The sequence below is a fragment of the Dipodomys merriami genome, unplaced genomic scaffold (genome assembly GCF_024711535.1).
Source record: "Dipodomys merriami isolate MVZ:Mamm:240054 unplaced genomic scaffold, mDipMer1.0.p SCAF_28, whole genome shotgun sequence".
Taxonomy (NCBI): domain Eukaryota; kingdom Metazoa; phylum Chordata; class Mammalia; order Rodentia; family Heteromyidae; genus Dipodomys; species Dipodomys merriami.
Window position 1 is genome coordinate 17,908,568 of NW_027204270.1, and position 24,636 is coordinate 17,933,203.

The following is a 24,636-nucleotide window of genomic DNA, read 5'->3' on the forward strand; positions in this document are numbered from 1 at the left end:
CCCACTCACAGGGGACTCTCTTACCCTTTGACCTTGGGCCATGCAGGACATTGCACTTTGGTCCTACTTTTCAGGCCTCCACGTATCCGTTTCCTTTGCCATGTGACTCTTAACTAATGGATGAAGGATATCCCGCCCCCTCCACCCCCCCCCCCCGACTTTGACCTTGAATGTGACTTGGTTAGCCAACAGTAGGAAGGGAAAGTGCTGTTCTGAACTTGGGCCTCCAGAGGCCCTTGCTGGTCCTGCTGGCTTTGTGCCAGAGCTAGGCAGAGCTGGCTGAGCCAGAGTGCCGGCCCCAGATTCAGGAAAAGAGCCACACTGTGCACAGTCACCCCGGAGGGCTACAGCCAAGAGTTCAGCATAGCCCAGGGCCCCGGCCCACCTGCTTTGTGCGGCCAGAGGTTGGCTATGTGTTCGTTTTGCAGCTTCATTTTAGTTTTAGCTAACTCTGCATCGCCCAAACCCCACCCGCCTTCCCTGGCTGCAGCTCTTCCTGCTCCTGGGATGTGTATAGCTCGTGGTCCATTCACACACGCCTTTGTTTCTTCACCCCATCGGTGAGCAGTGGGCGTGGCACACTTACAGAGTGCCGGGTCTTGGTCTCTGTGTCTGGGAGATGAGGCTCAGAATCATGAGGAAGTGAAGTTCTCTGGTTGGACGTCTTCCCTCTCTTCCATTTATTAACCCAGCAGCCCTTCATTCACTCAGGAGCCCCTCCTCGGTGTGGAAGCTGGGAGGAAGGAGGCTCACTCCACAGCCCTGAGCTGCTCCTGTGCTGTGGAGGAGGTGGCCGGGTTCCTGTTGGAATTAGCACACTGCCTGTCCAAGGCTGGTCAGCAAGCCAGGAGAGGGCACAGCTTCCATCTTGGATCTACTGGATCCCTGACCTCCACACAGAAGGTGCGGGAGTGTGGAGGGATGGGACCCAGGGGGTGTCCATTGTGCCCTCGGCCTGGGATGCAGCCAGGCTGAGCAGGGTGGGTTCTGAGGCCGGCAGACAGGGCAGGGACAGCTAGGCTGCAGGACGGAGCCCCTCACATCAAAACCACCAGCAGGACAGAACAGCATGTTCACGCAAGCATGGCACCCCAGCTCTCCTCTAGGCCCCAAGGGGTGGCCGGGGGCAGGCACCAGGCACGTGAGGCTCTTGTTAAGCCCTCTGGGGAGTCCAAGCCTCCCAAAGAAGACGAAGGCTCTGTGGAGGCCCCATTGGACCTGCGCCAGGCCGCAGCTGCTCTGCCCCTCGGGTGCCCCTGGGGGCTCCTGGTCAGTGCCCCATCTGGGCGTGAGGCAGCCGACTGCGGGTTCAGTGCCTCCTCCTCTCCCCTCCCCCCGCCGCCCCCCAGCCTTGCCTCCCCCCACCCCAGGATGGGAGGCCACCAAGGTGGCTGGACGGCAGTGGTGCTGGGTAGAGAGCTCCTAGAGCCCCAAACGGGCACCAGCACCAGCCCCTCCTCGTCTCACAGAGAGGCTGCAAGAACACGCTCACCCACCTGCCACACCCAGACAGGCAGTCTCTTTCCAGTTTTTGATCTCAAAGGTCCTCCCTCCATCCCTCCCCCTCCCCTTGCCCCTCCCCTTGTCCTCCCTCCCTCCCTCCCCCTCCCCTTGCCCCTCCCCTTGTCTTTCCCTCCATCCCTCCCCCTCCCCTTGCCCCTCCCCTTGTCCTTCCCTCTGTCCCTCCCCTCCTCTTCCCCCTGCCTTCCCCCTCCTTCTGTCCCTCCCCCTGGTCTCCTCTCCTCCCCCTCCCTCTCCTCCTCCTCTTTTCCCCCTCCTCTCTCTACCTTCTCCTCTCCCCCTCCTTCTGCTCCTCCCTTCTTCCTCCCCTCTCACTGCTCTTCCTTCCCTCCTCCCTCAGTCTTTCCCCCTCCTTCTTTCCTCCCCTCCCCCAATCCCTCCAGTCCTGGGTCTGGGAGGCTGGAGAGGCTGAGCCACCCAAGCCTCAATTTCTCTCTCATTAGTCCCTGTTTCCCTGGCAGCCAATTAGGCCCTCCCCCCCCCCCGCCCCTGCCCCTCCTCCTCTTCATCTGGCAGCTTCCAGACTGTGATTAGGGGTGGCAGGAGCAATGGAAGAGGAGGAAGGAGAAGAGGAGGAGGAGAAGGAGAGGAGGAGAAAGGAGTGGATCAGGTAGAGGAGGGGAGGACCAGGAGGGGGAGAAGAAGGAGAGGAGAGAAAGAGGGAGAAAGGAGGAGAGAGGAGTAGGGGAGGGAGGAGGGGGACGAGGGGGAGCCAGCCAGGGCAAAGCTGGGCAGCCATGCTAGTGGCTTCAGAGCTGAACTCTGGGCTCTTCCTGGGAAGAGGAAGAAAGTAGGAAGTAGGTGACTCTCTGGGGACCCCTCCAAAGTGTGTCACTCTGCCCCCCGGGGAGGTGCCCCAGGAAGCTCATTTCCCCATGAAGTGCCCGCCAGGGAACTGACCAGGGGTGTTTCTCAAAGTGCAGCCACAGGACCGCGGGCCGGAGGCTGGGTGTGTGTGCACCTGACCTCCTCTCTGGACCCCACATGGCCACACCCACGAGGAGGGGGTGAGGGGCGGGGCCTGAGCCTTCTGGGCTGCTAGGGAGACATCAGGACCTAAAGCGGGGCTGTGGTTGGCTGTGGGTGCTGGAGGCCGGAAGTTCAAGGCCAAGGGATTGACCCATCACTGTGCGGTAGGGGGTGCTCTCGCTCATGAACGGTGGCTTCGTGTCCCCAGGGTGGGGGTGTGGCTTCTGGTTGTGTCCACACCCAGGTGGGGACACTTACAAGAGCACTGAACCCAAGACCCCCGTCTAACTTGGCTTCAGCATGTGAATGTTGAGGGGACCGTGGCGGTGGGTGACCCCCGAGTCAGCCCTGCCCTGTGCTGTGTGGCTCCTGACCTGGGTGGCCTTATCCCTGGGGGGTCATGGGGTCCTCAGCCCCTTCCCTCCCACACACGGGAAGCAGGGTGACCCTGCTTTCATGCTCAGGGCAGAGCTTGACCCAGGCAGGGATGGAAAGGAGGGGAAAGCAGCGGAGAGAGGGTCCGTGTGAATGACAGGTGCTCGGGACCCCCAGTGCCCCCCCAGCAGTGTCCCCCTCGAGCCCATGCTGGCCCCAGGGGCCCAGCTGCCCCGGGACAGGTGCTAAGCGGAGCAAGTCCAGGTCTTGGCTGCCCCGGGGGCTGGGGTAACCAAGGAAGGTCCCGCAGCGCTGGAGGAGCCCCATCCGAGGCTCAGTCACCTGAGGCTTAGGGAAAGATGGCGGGGTTGAAAAACAACTGGGCCTCGCACGCATCGCAGGAAGGTACAAAATCATACATTCCCACCACGTCCTGCAGCCCGGCTGGTACCCAGTCCTCTCCACCAGCCAGTGGCCACCCGCCTGACCTCAGCCCGGGGCAGAAGGAAGAGCACTTGGTGGACATTTGGGCTGATGGCCCAACTCGTCCCTTTCTCCCTCTCAGCCTCAATCCCCCCCCCTACCCCCCAGCAAAATGGAAACACAATATTTCTACCATACGAAGGTTCTTCTTTTTCCTTCTTGGTCCAGAACCGCCCCTGAGAGACATCTGTGCTGATGGCCTTGGACCGGGTTCTCTGAGACCCCTTTTATTTTATTTTATTATTTTATTTGTCATCGTGGGGCTTGAACTCTGGTCCTGGGCACTGTCCTTCAGCTCTTCAGCTCAAGGCTAGTGCTCTACCACTTGAGCCACAGCGCCACTTCCGGCTTTTTCTGCTTATGTGGTGCTGAGGAATCAAAACAAGGGCCTCATGTATGCAAGGCAAGTGCTCCACCACTGAGCCACCTTCCCAGCCCCTCTGAGACCCCTTTTAAAGGAGCATGGAAAAGGCTCTTGGAGACTCACAGGACACATTAGCAGTAAAGGCTCTGATAAGTCCTACAGCAAGGGAATTTTTTTTCCAGTTTGTCTGTGCTCAGCTGTTCTTGGGCAGAACAGTCTGTTGTGTTTTCTGGGAGGTTGTCAGGTTCAAAGGACCAGAGACACCGAGCCTCTGTGGTGTTCACCCAGTGTAGTTCTGCCGATGTTTCAGGCTGTGTTTACTCTATCTTGGCCTGAGCTTCTGTCCACCTTAGGAACCACTCCTGAAGTGAGTCCCTGCTGCCTTTCCTGCCATTCCTTCACACTGAGTGCTGAGGATTTGGTGGCTGTGGGCAGCCAGGTTAATTTGAGGTCCAGTCCCAGAGGGTCACTTGGATAAAGGAGTTAATTTTGTCCAAGCCCCAAGTGTCTGGAGGACATTTAGTGCTGAGTGTGTACAAGTGTGCTGGTATGCTGGTGTGTGTGTGTATGCACGGTGTGCTGGTGTGTGTGCTGGTACTAAGGCTTGAACTCAGGGCCTGGGTACTGTCTCGGAGCTTTCCTTGCCAGTACTCTACCACTTGCACCACAGCTCCACTGCTGGCTTTTTACTGGTTAATTGGAGATAAGAGTTTCAGACTTTCCTTCCCTGGCTGGCTTTTAACGGCGATCCTCAGAGGAGGATCCTCTGCCTCCTGAGTAGCTAGGATTACAGGCCAGAACCTCTCCCTTTTCCTTGACCTCCTCCTCTTCCTCCTCTCCTCCTGTGCTGGGTGGGGACTGAACTCAGGGCCTCCACAAAGAAAATTCTTCATGAAACTAACAAGCGTCGTATCTTGAATGTAGAGTCCTGTTGATTTCCTCCAGATGGGAGCGAGCTGTGAGCAGCACTGATTGAGGAAAGGCCACCCCTGCCTCCAAAGCTCCCCTGGGGACCCCTCCCTCCCCACTTCCTGTGGGACTCTGGGGTGCACCCACACCCCAGTCCTGCAGGGCCGTAGCCCACTCCGCCCCACTGTGGAAAGGCAGAGTTCACGGAGGGCTCCAGAGACACATCCCCCTTCCCCGCCCCTGGCCCCCACTGCCTCACTCTGGGGATCTAGGGGATCTGATCTTGGGATGCTGCTTTGAGTGGAGCTGAGCCCCCCACAAACCGCTTACTCAGGAACCCATGGGACCTCATAGTGACACTGTGTTTCAGGAAGAGATGGGTGGGGGGGTCCAGAGGATCAAGGCTCACCCCAGGTGGGCTGGGGGACCTTGGCTGCAGCAGGGAAAGAGTGCCCCTGGCTTCTTCCGGCTGAATGCTTCCCTCCCCGCTTCACCCCCATTTATATGCCTGTAGCTTCTCTCGCTGTGACAGAACACTGCTGTTTGAAGACAGGGCCTTTAAGAAGGTGATTAAGGGGCTGGGAATGTGGCTTAGTAGTAGGGCGCTTGCCTAGCATGCATGAAGCCCTGGGTTCGATTCCTCAGTACCACATCAGCAGAAAAAGCCAGAAGTGGAGCTGTGGCTCAAGTGGTAGAGTGTTACCTTGAGCAAAAGAAGCTCAGGGACAGTGCCCAGGCCCTGAGTTCAAGCCCCAGGACCGGCCAAAAAAAAAAGAAGGTAATTAAGTAACACAAGGCCTTGAGGGTGAGCTCTAACTCAATGCATTGGCTTTATCACTGCTGGGGTTTTTGTTTGTTTGTTTGTTTTTGTTTTTGTCAGTCTTGGGGCTTGAACTCTGGGCCTGGGCACTGTCCCTCAGCTCTTCAGCTCAAGGCTACCGCTCTACCACTTGAGCCACAGTGCTACTTCCGTTGTTTTGGTGGTTAATTGGAGATAAGAGTCTCATGGAGGTTCCTGCCCGGGCTGGCTTTGAACCATGACCCTCGGACCTCAGCCTCTTGAGTAGCTAGGATTATAGGCCTAAGCTACCAGTGCCTGGCTTGCTTTTGTTTTGTTTTTTGTTTTTTTTTTTTTAAACAAAGGGTTATTTTAGTAAAGCAAGGTTAAAGTAAGGAGAAAGAGAGAACTATTTCCTGCCCTTTCCTTGCAGGAAGTGGGAGTTAGACTCCTACCATCTCTTATAAAAGGGACCAGGACAGACATGCTGAGGGACAGCTTGGCAAAGCAGGCCCTGTGCACACTGCCATCTTGGACTTCAGTCCCCAGAACCGAGAAGGAAATCTCTGTCCTTGGGGCTTTGTTGCCCCAGCCTCACCAAACCAGCGCTGGCCTCTGCTGTATGGGGACCTCAGCCCTAGGCCACGCACGTCCTGGGAGGGGACACTGTCCTCAGGCCTGGTCAAGCTGAGCCGGCAGACTGAAGCCATTGGTTTTGTCATGCTAGGACTGGGACTTGAACTCAGGGACAGTGAAAGGTGGAACTCGATCCTTTGAACCAGCCAATTGGCTGGTTGATTGGAGATGAAACCTCTGGGATTTTTCTCTCCTGGCTTTGAATCTCAATCCTGAGAGCTCAGCCTCTGGAGTAGCTTTGTGGCCTGGAACAAGTCCTTCATCTCTGAGTCTGAGGCATGAGGAGTAAAATGGGTGCAATACCGGGCCTGCTTGCTGTTCATTGAAGTGCTCACAGGGGCGAAGCCCGGAGGCCCGGGCTCGAGCCCCCCCAGGAGAGCTCAGCGGGTGACGGTGGGCATCAATCCAGCTGGGTTACACGCAAGGGCCCACCAGCCCTTCCAACCCAGGAAGAACACGCTCTGCTATGACCACCTTCAACCACCTGGCTGCCCAGCTGCGGCGGCTGTAAAACCCCTCCCCGCATTTTCCTAGCTAAGGAACCACCCAAGACCACCTAGTGGTCTCCGTTGCCACTCAGGAAGGAAGACTTTCCATGGTCCTTCCCTCCATCCAGCCAAGGGCAGAGCCTGGGTGCCGGTCCGCTCTGCACGCGCCCCTCCATCTGGTTCTGGTTGAGGAGAAAAACTGCTCGGAGGTCGCCTGGCCCCCACCCGGGCACGGGGGGCACGGAGGTGTACCCACCTACCCACCGAGGTGGGAGTTAATCGTGTGCTCAAACCTGCTGGCGCACTGCAGGAAAGCCGCCTTTGACTTAATATATGCTAATTAGATTTTAATGGGATTCAGATTTCCAACAGTACTGCAGTGTTAGCCATGGTAAGTTATAATCATATCTAATTGGTAATTCTAACATAACAAATTTCTTGGATAAATTATTCTTGGTTAATAGTCCCCTAGGAGCCGCCTACTCTCTCTCTCTCTCTCTCACACACATACATACATACACACACATGCACATGCACATGTAAGGTGCAATACAGAATTAAAAACAAGGTAGAAGCAGGCTTATATCAAGGTGACGTCTTTATTGAAGACATTCATGAATTCTGGACCCCAACTGGAGCCAAAGCTCTGAGCCCTTAGGCTTGGGCCTTGCGTGAAGAGCCCCGAATGGCTGGGTGTGGGACACATTCCTACTGTGTGCGCATAAGGTGGTGGCATCAGACCCCAGTCCGTGTATGTGGGACTGGGGCTCTCTCCCTGGGACCCTGACCTGACCATCGTAACCTCCTGGAATCTTCCCCAGGCTGGGTACCACCAGCCAGCTGCACAGGGCTTCTGTTTGTTTGGCCAGGTGTGAGGTAACTGAGTCAGAACACATTCCCTGTCTTGGAGGGGGGTGGGACAGGAAGTCATTTTCTCTGTGCTGGGGTGAGGGTGTGGACATTACCACATGGGCGAAGGGTCCTAGGAGGTGCTGGGCAGGCCTGCCCTGGCATCCACACACACTGGTCTTGTTTTTCCGAACGGAGGTATTTCAGGCTTCATCTGCTAAGTGAACACAATCCCTTCTAGCCTCGTACGGCTATGGTGGGGAGGCAGGGATGATCTGCCTCTTCTGTGTGCAGTCACCGGGATTTGAACTCTGGTCCTTGGGTTTGCTAGGCAGGTGCTCTGACCACTGAGCCACACCTCCAGCCCTGAACTTTTTCTTATTTATTGTTGTTGTTGTTGTTTACTGGTCTTTTGTGGGGCTTGAACTCAGGGGCTGAGCACTGTGTTTGAGACTCCTTGTGTTTAAGGCAAGTACTCTGCCACTGAGCCACAGCACCACTTCTGGCTTTTTCTGATAGTTTATTGGAGATTAGAGACTCACAAACTTTTCTGTCTGGGCTTCAAACCACGAGTCTCAGATCTCAGCCTCCTAAGCAGCGAGGAGTGCCAGCGGTGCCTGGTTTCCTATTTATTTTCTGAGATAGGGTCTTGTTTCCCAGGTACAGCTGCCTGTGTTAGTCCTCGCTAGTCCGCCCGGAACTCAGGTAACAGGTGTGTCACTGCACCCAGCTCTTCCTTGAGACCAAGCCCCAGACATTTTTTCTGCCCAGGCTGGCCTTGAACCTTGATGCCCCAGTGCTCTCACAGGCTGCAGGTCCTGGCCCCAGGACCTCACTCACAGTAGCGAAGGCCTGGATCGCCCCTCATCACTGTCCCCCGCCTTGCTTTTGATGCCCTTCCCACCCACTGCTCACAAACCATCAATGGCTCCCGATTGCATGGAAAAGATTCCTCTCATGATTATTGAGGGTACTTGCTATGTTCTGGACATTGTTAAAAACATCCTCTTTAACATACTCTCTGTCTCTGTCTGTCTCTGTCTTCTTTCCTTGTCTTTATCCATTGAATTCTGGGGTGAATGCTATGAGTGGCTCCCCATTTCACGGAGGGGAAAATGGAGGCCCAGGGAGGTGAGGCAGAAGTTCCAGGGACCCGGAGAGGTGCAGCTGGTGGGGACACGGTGTCTCCAGATGCGCCCAGGGCCTGTGGGCTTCCCGCTCCACCGGGCTCTTCCTAGCCCCTCAGCCTGGGGCTTGCACTTGGGGGAGGCTTGGCTCTGTGGCCAGAGCAAGGAGGTTCTGGGAAGGTGGGCTTGGCATGCGGATGGGGCCTGGTGTGGAAGGGGGTGAATGTTGTCCAGTGCCCAGTGTGGCCTGGGGAGCTCCAGGTCCAGTGAAATGTGAGGTGGGTGGTACAGGAGCCCTGGGCAGGCTCTGCCCAAACCCAGGACTTCCCCTATGGTCAGCCATTGGCTGTCCAGGCAGGGGGTGGAGGGAAGGGGCGGAGGTGGTGAAAGGGTGAGGGGAGGGATAGAGAGTGGAGGGGGAGAGCACAGGGGAGGTCAGAGGCAGGTGTCTGTGGAAGTCTGGCCCAAGGCCAGCTGTCCCAGCCACTCCAGGCCCGTGGCACTAGCTGACATTTAGGCCTGTGGCAGTGAAGGCCCATTTGGGAAAAATACACGTATTTTCCATGTCTATTTCCTCCCACCCATCGCTCAGTGTTGTTGCCCTAAGCCAAGGGAGACCGAGGATATAATCACTGCTTAAGTGCTTTTAGAACATTCCCCCATGAGATGTTCAGTGTTCTACTGGGGTTGGACTCCCGACTCCCCTCCCCTCTTCTTTTCTCTCTTCTCTTCCTCTTCCTTTTCTTCCTCTTTCTCCTCCTCCTTCCCTCTCCCTTCCTCTTCCTCTTCCTCTCTTCTCTGTCTCTGCTGGTCTGTCTGTCTCTCGCTTATCTCCCTGGGTCTCCTCCTTTCCCTTCCTCTTCCTCTTCCTCTCTTCTTTCTGTCTACTGGGCTGTCTGTCTGTCTCTCTCTTATCTTCCTGGGTCTCCTCCTCCTGAGTCCACACTTGTCCCCTTCCCCATTCTCTCCTCTATCCCTCTTGACCTGCATCTCTGTCTCCCTGTCTCTGTCCACTCTCTTATCTCTGTCTCTCTGTCTCCATCCCTTGTCTCGTTTCTATCTATTCTCTGGTCACCTTCAATGTGGTATCACCTCCGTCCATCCCCCAGGACCCAGCAGGCCCAGGCCTCTCCTCCCGAGTCCTCCCTTGAGTGTCAGGGTCATCCGGCCTGGCCACGTCCAGTGCAGCCTCTGTCTCCCACCTCTGACCTCAGGACGCCTGACCCACAATGCCCCTAGCAGCAGTTTGTGGCTGACCATTGCCTCCTCTCTCCCTCCACCACTGCCTCTCCAGCCCTTTCCTCAGTTGCCTGCTTCTCCCTTGCTCATCCCTGTCACCGCTGTCTTTCCCTCGCCTCTCCCTCCCTCTACCCTGAGCACAACAGGGCTCCAGGGAAGCGGCCAGTCCCTCACTCACCAGCCCATCCACCCCTGCCGGAAACATCCACACCCAAGTCCAAGGCTGGGCAGGGGAAGACGCGAGAGGCCCAGTGCTCCGGTCTGCAGTGGTCACTGGGACGGTGGGCAGGTCACACCGGTCCCTGAGGCTGAGGAGGAGATGGTGGCCCTAGGCCTTGCTTCCCACTCAGGCTGCCAGTGGGCAGACGGCCAGCAGCAGGTACCAGCCGGCCTCCAACCTGAGCACAGGCAGCGGCACCAGCGGCAGTGGGGACAGTAGTCGGGCACATGGTAACCAAGGGGCTTCTGCAAACCAGGAGATTGGTGGATGGAGCCCAGGAATCCAGGCTGGGAAGGACCACAGGCATTGATGATCTTCCTGGCCCAACTCCTTAGTAATCTTCTGACCTGCGGTAGCATTTGGGTTGGGGCCTGAGGGACAGCGGAAGACCCCAGACCAACCTGGGGCCACAGGATTAAGGGGCAAAGGTGAGTGTGATGACCCCTCTTGTCTGTCAGGGAAGGCCTAGCTGCAAGGTCACCTCCTCCTGGAAGCCCTCTCATCCTTCAGCGCTTCTGCACAGCTCTCTCTGCCCGGATCCCAAACCTGGGCCCGCCAGGTTGACCTCAGGTCTGCCCTGCCTGGGGCAGCGCTCCCACAATGCATGAAGGAGTGAACGAATGAATGGGCAGATGGCAAACGGACTGGATCACTGCTCTTCACAGGCTGGGCTCCGTGTCTGTGTCCCTCAGTCCCTGCCTGAGAATGCTCACATGCAAAGTCCAAAGCCAGCTGCCGCCCCTCCGTGACCCTCTCCAGGTGTGATCCCTGTCACTCCCCACCCACTGCCACCCGCTGCTGAGACATTAAGTCACGTCAGGGGTCAGAGGAATCCAACGACCCTGCTGTTCATAGGGCAACGCAATTCCAATTTCATGCCTACATGGGCTTCCCTCAATTAAAGCAAGAGAGAGAAGAAATAAAGCTGTGATTTAAAAAAAGATTCTTCCAGGAAACACATAAAAGCATCGCAAGGCAGAGGGTTATCCAGAGTGACTGGCTAGCGGCTCAGGAGGGGCCAGGGGAGCTCAGGTGGGTCAGGGGGGACTCAGTGGGCTTTGGGGAAGAGGACGTAGGGTTGAAGAGGCTTTGGGCCTGTGTGGTTGTTGCCTGCTGCTCTGGCCTGGATGTTTCTAGAGCGATGGTTATCCAAAAACCTTTAGCAATAGAAAGCCAGCGTTGCTATATCAACTGGCAGATGGTGGGCAGGCAGTACATACTGAATGAATGAATCGTTGGTTTCTTATAGATTTAAAAGAACACTGGTAGGTCATGTCTGTAATTCTAGCTACTCAGGCTGAGATCGGGAAGACCAGTGTGAAGCTATCCCAAGCAGAAAAATCCTAGAGGATCGAGGTTTGAAGCCAGCCTGGGTAGCAAAGTCCTTGAGATTCCGTCTCCAATTAACCAGCATAAAGATGGACTGGGGGCGTGGTTCACATAGTGGAGTACCGGCTGAGCAAGCAAGTTGAGTGAGCACGAGTAGAGAGGAAATAGGATGATGAACCCAGAGCACTGTGCCTGTCAGAGCAGGCAGGGAGACTACATTTCCCAGCCTTCTTCACAGCTAGGTTGGGCCACATGATTACTTTTGTCATCTCTCCCACCCTGACTTCCTGCTTCCTTAGAGGTCCAAAAGCCCTGAGGACAGTGGATCATGAACTGGACCATTTCAGAGAACCATGAACTTAAATACCTTCCCTCGCCCCCCCCCCCCCCCCAAGTTAACTAGTGGAGATATTTCTTCCATAAGAAGATCAAATGTCAGGTAGCCACAGCCCCTTTTAGTTTGGGCTCCAGTTCCAACTCTGTGGAACTGGCCCCTGGGGGAGGCTGGAGCTTCCAGCCTGGAGTCCAGCCCAGGGGACCCGTCTCTTGGGGCTTAGCTGCCCACTGAGCCCAAACTAGGTCTACTGGACCACTTCAACCTGTACAAAATCATTTGTGTTTGCTGTTGCTGGCTACTGAGATTTGGGGTGACGTGTTAAGGAACATTATTGTGACAGGTAATCACTTACCCGCAAGCAATCAAGGGGCTCCTGAGAGGCTCTGGCCCCCAGGATTTGACAGAGACCCTTTACCAGTGAGACTCAGGTCTTTCTCCCCCGTCTTCCCTGTCCCATGCTCACCCTGCCACCGGAGGCCACAGCTACTGAGAAGCAAGAATTGAGAGCCAGTCACCAAGGTGGGGAAAATTGGTCTGTTTGTTTTAATTAAACCGACTGCAGAAGCCAAGACACAGACAGACAGAGACTAAGAACAGGATTGGGAGGGGTTTTTAGAAAAGAAATGAGAACCGATGGCGGAGGTGTCAGGGCCGCTGGAGGCTGGAGGCTGGGGGTGGCGGGAGGGCGCGTCCTCACGTCAGCCCCAGGAGCACTGTCAGGACCAGCACCAGCGTGAGCCAGGCGCCAGCAGGGCCAGTTGAGGAACCTGTACCGGACGGGCACAGAGCAGCGTCAGAGCCAAAGACGGGCCCAAGGGCATTACAGTGAACACACCGGACGGAAGGCCCAGGGGGACAGCTCAGGCTCAAGGGTCCCCAGCAAAGATACCAGACTTCAGCATCAGCGATTGCTACCCTGGCTGTGTGCACACCCCATTGAGTGTCTGTGTGTCCTGGTGGCTGTTAAGATTATCCATGGGGAAAAAGCCAGGCAGAAGTGGCTCATGGGAAGCTGAGATCTAAGGACCACCGTTCCAAGCCAGCTGAGGCAGGAAAGTCTGTGAGACTCTTACCTCCAATGACCCACCAAAAAGCCGGAAGTGGAGCTGTGGCTCAAATAGCACAGCACTAAGCACAAAAGCTCAGGGACAGTGCCTAGACCTTGAGTTCAAGCCCCAGGACTCTCTCTCTCTTCCATACCCACACACCCACACCACACCCAATATTATCCACAATGTTGGGGGGGGGTGCTGGGAGAAGCACATGGGGCCGTGTGGCCGGGGCTCTGGTTGGGGTGGGGGGGACAGGGGGAGGGATGTAGAAAGGCCCAACCAGCGCATCTGTCCCTGTTCCCAGCTGTCCCTGCTCCTAAGGAGCAACCCAGGGCCCCACACGCAGCACCAGGGCAGTGCAGCAGATGACGGCCCCTTGAGGCCCCAGTGGCTGAACTCTGGGCTGAGAACTCACAATGCCATGATGGTAAGAGGGACACATGCAGCCTGGCCGATCGCCTAGCCGGAGAGGGTGTGTGTGTGCTGGGTCCCCCTTTCCTGCTTCACATAACCTCATTCCCCAACTCTGCCTGGCTGGAGGGCAGCGGGCTGCCAGCGGCCTGTGGGTGGGCGGCAGCTGGATGGCAGTCTTACCATTGGAGTCCTCAGTTCCTCTCGGAATATTTGGATTTTCTGTTGGGGAGGAACAGAGAGAACCAGGGAGTTGGTGGCACTTGAAACCCTGTCAAAGTGGCCCTTCATCCTGCACCTCCTGTACAGTGTCCCAAGTACAACCACCCCAGTCTGCCCTGGGCTGAGGCTTTCACCCATTTTCTATGTGGGGAACCCAGGAACGTGAGGCCGTTGGTCACCTGCTAAGTGGCAGAGCTGGGATTCGAACCTGAGTCTCTGATGCCAAAGCCACTACAGTTTTTAACCACTGGGCTACAAGTGCCTCTCTGTGGACCCCCTGTCAGGGCCCCCTTAAAGGATGTGGGCCCCTGCTGGCCCCTGCTCTGGGGCAGCTCTGAACCAGGCCCATCTTTGGTGGCCCCGTGGATGCCCAGCAAGCGTCACTTAGCGAGCACCCCTTACCGAACACGATGAGCCGGGTGTGCGTGTCGGTGGAGCCCAGGGGGTTCTGGGCCGTGCAGCGGTACATGGAGCCGTTGAGCTCGGCGGGGACCCGCTCCAGCACCAGCTCCTTCCCGTCAAACTCGGCGCTGCCGTCCAGGAGGCGGCTTCCCACCCGCGTCCACGTGAACATGGGCTCCGGGAACACCTCGTTCTGCCGGATGGAGGGGGACAGTGGGGTCACAAGGGTGGTGGGGAAGGGCTGAGGCCCGCCTGGACACACAGTCCCCTCTCACTGGCTGCTGGTGACTACCAGGGCCCCCCGGAAGACAGACTGAGCCATATAGACTGAGAGGCACTAGAGGTGGCTGGTGGAAGGAAGGGCATGGAGTCTGGGGGGTGTCTGAACCCTTCCCACATCTGCAGAAAGACTGACCTGAAATCCTCGGACCAGAATCCTCACGGTGTCCCCAACTCGGGCTCGGCTGGGCGTCATCACGATTTTAGGTCCTTTAGGAGCAACTGTAGCAAGAGGAAGGTGAGACCCGAGAAGTGGCTAGTAGGGAAAGAAGGACAGAGCATGCAGAAGAGAAAGTTCTTCGCGAAGAGCTAGTGTCCTGGAGAAGGGCTGCTCCTCAGGAGCTCCAGTACTTTATTAACAGACTGATCCACCCACCCATCCACCCATCCATCCATCCATCCATCCATCCATCCATCCATCCATCCATCCACCTATCCATCCATTCACATATACTGCCAAGTCCTTGCAATGAATTGGGACCCAGCTGGGACCCAGTGATTCAATGGTGGTACACAGGGCACAGCTCTGCCCCCATGGAGTTCCCGCATTGGTTGGGGAGAAAGACTAGACACAGGAAGAATGGAACTAGAAGGGGCACATACATGCCCAGGGCAGGGGGTGTGAGCTGAGTGGCACTGGGCACTCACAGGAAGGCACCCATTCCAGTAGCCAAAAGCCCCTTTCTCTAAACCCTTGTCACCCTAGCTCACCCCGTCACCCAGTTGAGCTAACGGAGGCCCAGAGAGACACAAGGTGACTTGCAGTGGCCCCATAGAGAGAGAGAGCTGGGGCCTCAATCTGGGTTCATCTGGTCCCCTCTCCCAGGCTGAGCGTCCTTGCAGACTATCTGGAACCACTGGGTGGCTGGGCTCTCTGGGGAGCCCATCCCAGTGCCTGCCTCGTCCCAGTACCGGGAAAGCTTGACGCCCAAGGGTGTCCAGAGAACCTTGGGGTCCCCGAGTCCCCTCTTGTTTCAGATAGGAAACAGGCCTGTGGAGAGCCCAGAGGCTTGCTCCAGCCCAGCTACAGAGTCAATTACAGACGATCCCTCACTTTGCAACCTAGAGAAGTTCATTTGTTCACCCATCCATTCATTGCCTCATCCAACAGTAATTATTAAACTGGCCACATGATGGGTTTTGGATCTGGGCTGGGGTCATGGGGTGAAAAGGCTAAGTAGCAGCCAATTCAGAGCTCAACACATTAGGAAGGCACACAGTCAATCAACACATCAACCACAGCCAATGGGCAGCCAGTAATGGGACTGTGTGCAGAGAGCTAGTGGGTGGGGTCCTCAGAGTGACTGAGTTGCAAAGCTCCTCAATAATGTTCTAGAAGGAGGAAACATCCAGGGCAGGGGGCTGAGGGGGAGGGGTAGCGAGGCAATGGGCAGGGCAGCGAGGAGGCGGGGCAGGGAGGCGATGGGCGGGGCGCTGAGAGGGTGGGGCAGCGAGGTGATAGGCAGGGTGCTGAGGGGGCGGGGCAGTGAGGTGATAGGCGGGGCGCTGAGGAGGCGGGGCAGAGAGGTGATAGGCGGGGTGCTGAGGAGGCGGGGCAGGATGTGGTAGGCGGGGCTCTGAGGGGGCGGGGCAGGGCGCTGATGGGCCGGGTACTGAACGCATTGGGTCTGTGGTTGGAGTGTCATTCTCTGGGTGCCTTTGCAGATCCCCCCAAAAGGGGTGCCTGTAGCGTAGCATAGTTTGGTCACCTGTCTTGGGCCGACCTGGGCTGGGCGGGATCACCCCCCTCCCCGCTGCCCCCCGAGCCTCCCGTCCACCCATCAGCTCCGAGAGACGTGGGTGGACTCCTGGCGCTGCCAATTCCTTTGTCTGAGAGTGAGACCAAAGGGCTCTTCATTAGCCACCGCTGTCAGGACGTCTGAAGTGCCACAGAGGCGGGGGCCGGGGGCCGGGCGCTCCTGCTGCGCTGTCTCCAGTGTCGGGGAGCTGGGCAGCTCCCGTCTATTCTGGGAGATGGCTGATGTTTCGGGGTGGGTGGTGGAGTGCAGGGAGAGGCTGGAGCGGAAACCCAGGACCTTGCACAGGCGTGGGGAGTGCTCATCCCCGGGCCCCGTGTCCCCAGCCCCTTGATGGCTGACTGTGCAGTGCGTAAGTGTTGGGCTCTTCATGCAACACCACAGGCGCCCTCCGGCCTCCCGCAGGGACAGGCAGGCCCAGAGAGGTCAAGGAGCCTCCTGCTTTCTTTGGTCTCTCTGGTGCTGTGTAGGTGATGGGCGGGCAGGCGCCCTGGAAGAGGACAGCCTGGCCCTGGGTTGAAGGGCTGTGGGAAGGCGCCACCAGCTTAACCAGCAGAGGACACTGAAGGGCATGGGTGCCAGGAGGAAGCTGGGCCAGAGGACCTGTGGGTCCCTTCTTTCCTTAGGTCACTTTCTCAACTTCTCTACAAAGCCCTGTCTAATTCCTCCAGGGACTACACTCTTGAGGGTAGAGTGACTGACGCTTGTGCAGTCCCTGGTGTGCACTAGACTCTCACCCTGGTGCTCCTGAGGTCGGGGAAGCCATGCTGCAGGCCTCACAACTGACCGCTCCCCGCCCCCCCACCCGAGCTCACTGTGCCAACGTGGCCATCTTGGGAACACAGCGCTTCCAGGGGAGACTCAGAGCCCAGGACCAGAGAAGAGGCCTAGCAGGTGGCTCCTCCTCCACAGGCAGCCCACACCCCCTCCCTGCTGCCCTGAGCTGCCCATTTCTGGTGGGCCCTGGGTAGAGCTGAAGAACACAGAGGGAGGGCACCGGAGGGGTCTTCCGGCCCTCACTGCTCCAGGATCCACCCTGGCAGCTGCTGACAAATGAACAGGTTTGGAGCAGATGGTCCGTGGCTCCTCCCCTCCCTCTCTCCCTCCCTCCCTCTCTCCCTCCCTCCCTCTCGTCAGCCTCTGGAAGCCAGGCAGCTGGCATCTTTTGCTCAATCCCAACATCACCCCTGGGAAGCCCATTCTGCAGCTCATGGCAGGCAAAGCCAGGCCCCTGCCTGCTTCTAGAACACAAGACTGACTCTCCACACCCCACTCCAGCGTCCCCTGAGGAAGAGTGGCACTGTGAAATCCCAAGGAAAAGATCCTCTAGGGAGCCCCAGGAATTCTGGGTGTACATTATGACATCCATCCACCCACCATCCATTTATCTACACATCAACTCATCCATCAACTCATCTGTCCATCCATCCAAACAATTTTTTCATTCTATTCATCCATTTATGCATTCATTACTTTATCATATCTACTTATCCACCCATCCACCCACCTATCCACCTATCCATCATTCTATTATCTTTCTCCCTCTCCATCTACACAGTATCATTCTATTTGTTTATATATCCATTCTCTACACTACTATATTCATTCATCCATCATTCTATCGTCCTTCTACCCAGCATTAGTCTGATCCATCCATCTGCCCACCCATTAGTTATATCTATCCATCTGTCCATCACTCTATCATCCATCCATCCATTCATCTACTCATACATCCAGTAGTTGTCCTATTCATTCATCTACCCATCCATACAGTATTCATCCTATCTATCTCCCACCCATTACTATCATATTCATGCACCCATTTATCCATCCTTCCATCACTCATCCATACACTTATCCATTCAGTATTCATTCTATTCATCCATCTATCTGTTACTGTATCATAGCCATCCTCCATCCATTCATCATCCATCCATCCATCCATCTATCTGCCCATGCATCACTCTTTCAAGTCTATCCCTCATTCTACCATCCACCCATCTCTCCATCTATCCATCCATCCAAATGTTCCTTCTATTCATCATCTATCATTCTATCATGTCATGCACCCACCTACCCATTAACCCACTAATCTCTTTATCCACCCACACATTCATTAGCTCTGTCCCCCAATTTGTATTAGTCATTCTGCAGGACAATGCTGGGAACATGACACAGGAGAACAGTAGCTTGTGGCTCCTGAATAATTACTCTGCCTGATGCTGTACTCAGCACTCTGTGTGCGCCACTCCCTAAACCTTCACAACAACCCAGGAAAATCTTTTTTTTTTTTTTTTTTTTTGCCAGTCGTGGGGCTTGAGCTCTGGGCCTGGGCGCTGTCCCTCAGCTCTTCATCTCAAGGCCAGCGCTCTACCACTTGACCTACAGCGCCACTTCCAGTTTTCTGGTGGTTTATTGGAGATAGGAGTCTCACGGTCTCTCCTGCCCGGGCTGGCTTTGAACCTCGATCCTCAGATCTCAGCCTCCTGAGTAGCTAGGATTACAGGCGTGAGCCACCAGCACCAGGCTTGGAAAATCTTATTCAGTAGATTCTCCTCATGCATATGGTAGGGAGTTGGTGGGTTTTGAAGCTTGCACTATGTGAACAGGCCAGGTACAAAGCTCATGCCCATTGCTACTTAAAATTTCAGAGGGAGATCTGGCCAATTAGGGTTCCAGGCTGCGCCTGTAGGGGTGGGAGGAAGAGGCTGAGCCGGGCAGAGCACAAGGGAAGGCCTTCTGGGTAGAAGATTCCTGAAAATCCCTGGCCAGAAAAAGCATTAAGGGTGTCTGGGATGAGAATGTTCTAGGCAAAACAGAGAGCCAGTGGCAAGTCACAGCGGGGGATGTGAGCTTAGCATGCTCAGGCCAGGAAAGGGGATCTGAGGCTGGAGACAATGGAGCAACTGGGAGGGGTAGGGACCCTGGCATCTTGGAAGCCATAGCCAGGAGCTGGGATCTGATTTTCAATGAAGGCTGTCTGGCGAACTGAGCCTCCCACCCTTCATGAATTTTCAAATCATAATAAAGGTTAGCTATAGACAAATGCACTGTTTGTAAACACACAGTCTGATGAACTTTAATAATGGTGAACATGTGTCACTCTTATTCCAACCAGACTGTAGCACATTGCCACCACTTCTGGGGGTCCCCACGTTTTCAATCCACTTCCATTTCCTTCATCGCTGGTGGCTCAGACTTGTCATCCTAGCAAGATTCAGATCTGAGGATCATGGTTCGAAGCCAGCCTGGGCAGGAAAGTCTGTAAGATTCTTATCTCCAATTTAACCAGCAAAAAGCCAGGAGTGGAGCTCTGGCTCAAGTGGTAGAACACCAGCCTTGAGCAAAAAAGCTCAGAGACAGCATGTAGGCCCTGAGTTCAAATCCCAGGACTGGCACAAAATACAATACAATACAATACAATACAATAAAATGTCCACCCTCTATAGGTAAGTGTTGTTCCATTTCTCTCAGGAGAGAGCTGTTGTGTTGGTCTGGAATTTCACACAATGGCTTTTCCCAGCAGAGAATGTCGATGTGCTGCCTGGGTTTTTGGTTTAAACTCCTGGTGTCTGACTTGATCCCAGCACATATTAGAAGCTCATTCTTGTGAAATGATGGACAGTGTTTCATGATATAAATATAGCACACATGTGTCTATTTGCCTTCCAAACTATGGATATTTGAATTATTTACATATTATTGTTGTTGTTGTCCTGAGTAAAATTAATGGACGTTGTGTGTGTGTGTGTGCATGTGTGTGTGTGTGTGTGTGAGTGCGTGAGTATCTTTGGGCTTGAACTCAGGATCTGGGTGCAGTCCCTGGGCTTTTTCACTCAAGTGGTGATCTATCACTTAAGCCAGCACCTCTACTTCTGGCTTTTTGGTGGTTACTTGGAGATACAAATCTCATACATTTGTCTATCTGGAATGACGTCAAACCTCTATCCTCTGATCTCAGCCTCCTGAGTAGCAAGGATTCCAGGTGTGAGCCATTGGCTCTTGGCAGCATGTCCAAATATTTTTGGGTGTATTTTTCATTCATTTATTTTTTAGTTTGAGACAGACTCTCCCTACATAGGCCAGGTTGGTTTTGAACTCCTGATCATCCTTCTTCAGTATCCTAGGTGCTGGGATTATAGGCATGTGCCACTATACCTGGCTTTATTTTTCATTTCTTTTGGAGTGGAATTGCTGGGTTGTTGATGAGAGGGATTTTTGCCTTTGTAAGAGGCTGCCAGTTTTTCTAGGTAGCAGGACTACAGGTAATGCAAGGATTGTTCTGATTGTTCCGTATCCTTGTCAACATTTGATAATGCAGTCTTTAAAATCTTATCCAGCCTATTGGCTAAGAAATGCTGTCTTGAGGCAGTTTTAATCTTTATTTCCCTGGTGATCCTAGCAGGTGAACATTTTCATTTTAATTCTAGTGATTTTAAAAGTGGGTTATCTGATATGTTCATTCATTATGTATCCTGGGTACAAATGCCTTACTGGTGAGTATTTTCTTTTCTTTTCTGTGTGTGTGTGTGTGTGTGTGTGTGTGTGTGTGTATTGGTTGTCAGAACTCAGGGCCCAGGTGCTGTCCCTGAGCTCTCTTTGTGCTCAAGGCTAGCACTCTACCACTTGAGCCACAGTGCCACTTCCAGTTTTTGAGTGGCTAATTGGAAATAAGAGTCTCATGGGGACTTCTCTGCTCAGGCTGGCTTTGAACTGTGATCCTCAGATCTCAGCTTCCAGAGTAGCTAGGATTATAGGGGTGAGCCACCGGCGTCTGGTGTTGGCGAGTATTTTCTCTGTTTGTCTTTGCCTTTGTCTCTTTGTGCATCTCTCTCCTTCATTTTCTTAAGGATGTCTTCCTAGGAGGCAGGAGCCTTGAATTTTGACTCCATCTCCTTGATCCACTCTCAGATTTTCACTTAGTGTCACAGCAGAGCACGTTAGGGAACCGGCCGCAAGGATGTTTTGCTGCATTTTCTTCTAGAAGCTTTCACGCTCTGCCCACTTTCTGCTCCACAGTAACTTGTGTGCACCACGTGTGTGTGTGTGGGGGGGTGGGGGGCACCTCTCCCTGCCTCCCCCATTTTAAAAAGGATCCTCTCTGCTCACTGGGTAGCCTCGGGATCTCTGTGGAAAACAACGAATCTGATCTGTACCCGTGGGTCTGTTTCCAGGCTGGGTTCTGAAGCACCAATCTGCCCACGCCAGAGGTGTGGGGCTGAGGTGCGGGAGAGTCCTGATCTGACTCAGATGCGAAGCAGATCAGTCGGGTGGAGAGTGGACAGGGTGGAAGGGGAAGTGGAGAGGGGAATGCAGGGAGGGGAGACTGAATGCTTGGGCGGGTGGCTGCAAGGGGACCCTGAGACAAGGCAGGCCTGGGGTATTGGGTTGGGGTATGGCTTGGGTGGAGAACTCAAGAGTGAGAACTGTGGATGGTGCCGAGTTCACTTCTCTGGGCCTCAGTTTCCTCGGATTGTAACACCGCCCGCCCCAGTGACTAATCACGGGCAGCCAAGTAGTTCATATAAGAAAAGCAGCAGTGGACCCTGTGCCGGTGGCTCATGCCTGTCATCCTAGTACTCTCAGGAGGCTGAGATCTGGAGGATTAAGGTCCAAACCCAGCCAGGGAAGAAAAGTCCCATCTCCAACAGAACCAGGGAAAAAAAGCTGGGCTGGAGGCATGTCTTAACTGGTAGAGCACTAGCCACGAGCCACCCCGACAAACGAGGGAGCAAGGCCTTCAGTTCAAGCCCTGGAACTGGCAAAAAGGAACAAAAGACAATGCGGTATGCAGTAGTTACATAATAAATGTTAGCACTCATGAGTTGTTGTGTGGGCAAGCGGCCTGTGGGAACTAAGGGGTCATTTGAAAAGGTCTTCCTGGTGGGGAGTGGAGAAGGCGCTGGGAGCAGCAAACTTGAAATCCCAGCCCTGCTACATACAAGCTAGTAACTCAGGGCCCGGACCCCCACAGGCTGAGCCTCGGTTTTGCTCATCTGTAAAATGAGGCTGTGTGCTGAGTCCAGCCTTGTGTGAGTCCCTGGCACACAGCAGCTGCTGCAGGTGCGGGCGGCCCCCCACGCCCCCTGGTGGTGGTGGTGGGGGTTGGCTTAAAACACAAGCCGACAGCTCTCACCTGCCCATAGTCCTATTTGCTCAGGAGGCTGAAATCTGAGGATTGTGGTTCACAGCCAGCCTGGGTAGGGAAATTCATGAGACTCTTTTCCAGTAATGACTAACAAGTCAGAAGTGGAGGTGTGGTTCAAGGGGTAGAGCACCAACCTTGAGTGAAAAAGCCATATATATGAGAGAAAGGCCCTGAGTTCAAGCCCTGGTACACACACACACACACACACACACACACACACACACACACACAGACACACACACACACACACTGACAGTGGTTCCTCTGTTTTTGACCATGGAAGCATGGGCGAGAGGCTGTGGTTTGCTCCAGGCAGCCGCCACTGGCCACTGCAGGAGATCAGGCATCTCCGGGTCAGAAGACTGGTCCAGAGGTTGAAGTTCAAAGAGCCCACAAGGTAAAAGGTGAAAGGTGAAAGGTGAAAGGTGATGCTTGTGGGTCACCGTGTCCCTCCGTGCCCTCTGTCCGTCTCATGCATGTCCAGCCAAACACGAGGCTCTGGATTTGGAGACTGAACCAGTCCTGACCAGCTGGTCCTGTTTGCCCTCATCTCCCGTGCTCTCAGAGACCATGGGGCTTTGGACCCAATGGGCAGGCTGGAGCAGGTACACCCTCCCTCCTGTGAGTTCCGGACCCCAGCCCAGTGGAGCCCGGTGAGGACGCTGTGCATTCCGGGTCTCACCTGCCCAGCCTCTGACCACGCGTCCCGATGAACCTCCCACCTATTCAACAGGGACCTGGAAGCTTTTGCTTTTTCTTTTCTTTGCCAGTCCTGAAGCTTGAACTCAGGGCCTGGGCTCTGGGCCTCTCTGAGCTCAAGGCTAGCGCTCTACCACTTTGAGCCACAGCGCCACTTCTAATTTTCTGGTAGTTTATTGGAGATAAGAGTCTCACAGACTTTCCTGCCTGAGCTGGCTTTGAGCCTCGATCCTCAGATCTCCACCTCCTGAGTAGCTAGGATTACAATTGTGAGCCCCTGGTGCCTGGCTCCTGGAAACCTTTTATGTTTCTGTCCTTGACCCAACAAACCTCCCCTGAGCCCTGGCATTCTGGACCCTGTGGGTCTTGCAGAATCCCTGAGTTCTAGAACCTTCCATTCCTTCTAGCACAGCCAGCTGGCAGGCCTCCTGCCCACCTCCCTCCAGTTGCCCCATTCCTTCCCATGTCCCTGGAGACTCTATGGCCGGTGCCCCCGGCCCCCATCTAGCTCCACAGGGGCAGCCCTGGCCCTCCCCGCCCTCCCTGGCCAGGCTTACCCAGCGTCACCTCGGCCTGCATGGGCATGGACAGCGCCGGGTGCTTGACCTCGCAGCTGAACAGGGCGTCGTTGTCGATCTGCGGGTTCAGGGTCCAGGTGAGCAGCGCGCGCACCTCTACTGTGCCGTCGCTGCCCGGGGTGCGCCGGTGGCGCAGGAAGTAGGTGGGCTGGGCACTGTGCACCCAGCGGGGGAACTCGCGGCTCACCACCGTCTCTGGAATGTTCTCGGTGGTGGGCTGCAGGAGCCCGCCGGGATCCGGGGTCAGGCTGCGCGAGGGGCGCTCCGTGGAGGGGTGGTGTCCCGCCCGGTACTCGGCGTCCACCAGGGACAGCGACTTCTGCATCTTGGTGTCGTCCAGGTCACGGTGCAGGAGGCTGCGGAAGGGCCTGCTGTCCGGGAGGGGCCCCGAGCTGGCCGCGGGGGGCTCGGAGAGGGGCACCGCGTCGATGGGCTCCCCGTCCCGCTTGAAATACACCTGCAGGCGGGAGGAGATTCCTGTGCGTGACCTTCAACTCCCCTCGGGCTGGGTGATGAGCCAGCCCCACCAGCACCTGCCCCGCCTGGTCATGACGTAGATTGACCCCCAGCGCTGCTCCTTGACAGCCCCAAAAGACATGTACTCATTACCTGACCGTAAGAACATGAAAACATGAAAAGGAATCCCAAGAACTGTGGGCAACCCCCAGCAGAGGGACCGGGGACCCACCCTCAGCCCGACCCAGGAGACTTAAAGCCTCCGTGTCCACCCTGATGAAGAGAGGAACATGGTCCAGTGCTCACACTTGTCATCCTAGCCACTCAGGAGGCTGAGATCTGAGGATCAAGCTTCAAAGCCAGCCCTGGACAGAAAAGTCCGTGAGTCTCTTATTTCCAGTTAAGCAGTAAGAAGCTGGAACTGGAGCTGTGGCTCAAGGGATAGAGAACTCACCTGGAGCCCAAAAAGCCAAGCAACAATGCAAGGTCCTGAGTTCAAATCCCCAGTATTGATGGCACACACAGGAAGAGGAAAAAGAATCTCCCTGGAAATGTTGAGTCCTTAGATGATAGCAAAGGAGTAAAAAGGACTTTGGAGAATAGCAGCCAGTGGTCCCCAAGGGCCTGGTCCCCAGGGGCTGGTCCACACCTGCCTGGGGACCACGTGGGTGAGGGAAATGGATAGCTATGAGGGGCTAAGTGAGACACGGAGAGGAAGAAGATGGCAGACTCTGTGTGTGTGTGTGTGTGTGTGTGTGTGTGTGTGTGTGTGTGTGTGTGTGTGTTGTAAAAATGACAGAAAACAGGTGCGGGAAATTCAAGTTTTGTGAGGCGGCATTTAATTTAATTTGCTGTCTTTTCATTTTGGTACACGTACCCAGAAGCCTGAAGGCATCGGATGTATTGAGACAAAATCAAATAAATAAATCTATAGGAGACGGGGAGAGAAGAAGTCAGGAAGCAGCAGTGGGGGAGGGGGAGGGGGGAGGGGAAGATGGGGGGCAGGGA

At 55.3% G+C, this 24,636-nt stretch overlaps 1 protein-coding gene across 2 annotated transcripts in view; it reads right to left on the reverse strand.

Annotated features, from left to right (window-relative positions):
* Window positions 1-12,144: 12,144 nt before the first annotated feature.
* The window catches only part of Igsf21 (immunoglobin superfamily member 21), a 183,619-nt gene continuing 171,127 nt past the window's right edge, over window positions 12,145-24,636 (reverse strand). For both annotated transcript variants that reach the window (XM_070037015.1, XM_070037014.1), the window contains exons 6-10: window positions 23,152-23,629; window positions 14,127-14,212; window positions 13,712-13,904; window positions 13,271-13,309; window positions 12,145-12,391 (exon numbers count right to left, since the gene is read on the reverse strand). In XM_070037015.1, the coding sequence (XP_069893116.1) occupies window positions 12,318-12,391; window positions 13,271-13,309; window positions 13,712-13,904; window positions 14,127-14,212; window positions 23,152-23,629 (870 nt within the window). In that variant the 3' untranslated portion in view covers window positions 12,145-12,317. The remainder of the gene's footprint in view (window positions 12,392-13,270; window positions 13,310-13,711; window positions 13,905-14,126; window positions 14,213-23,151; window positions 23,630-24,636) is intronic.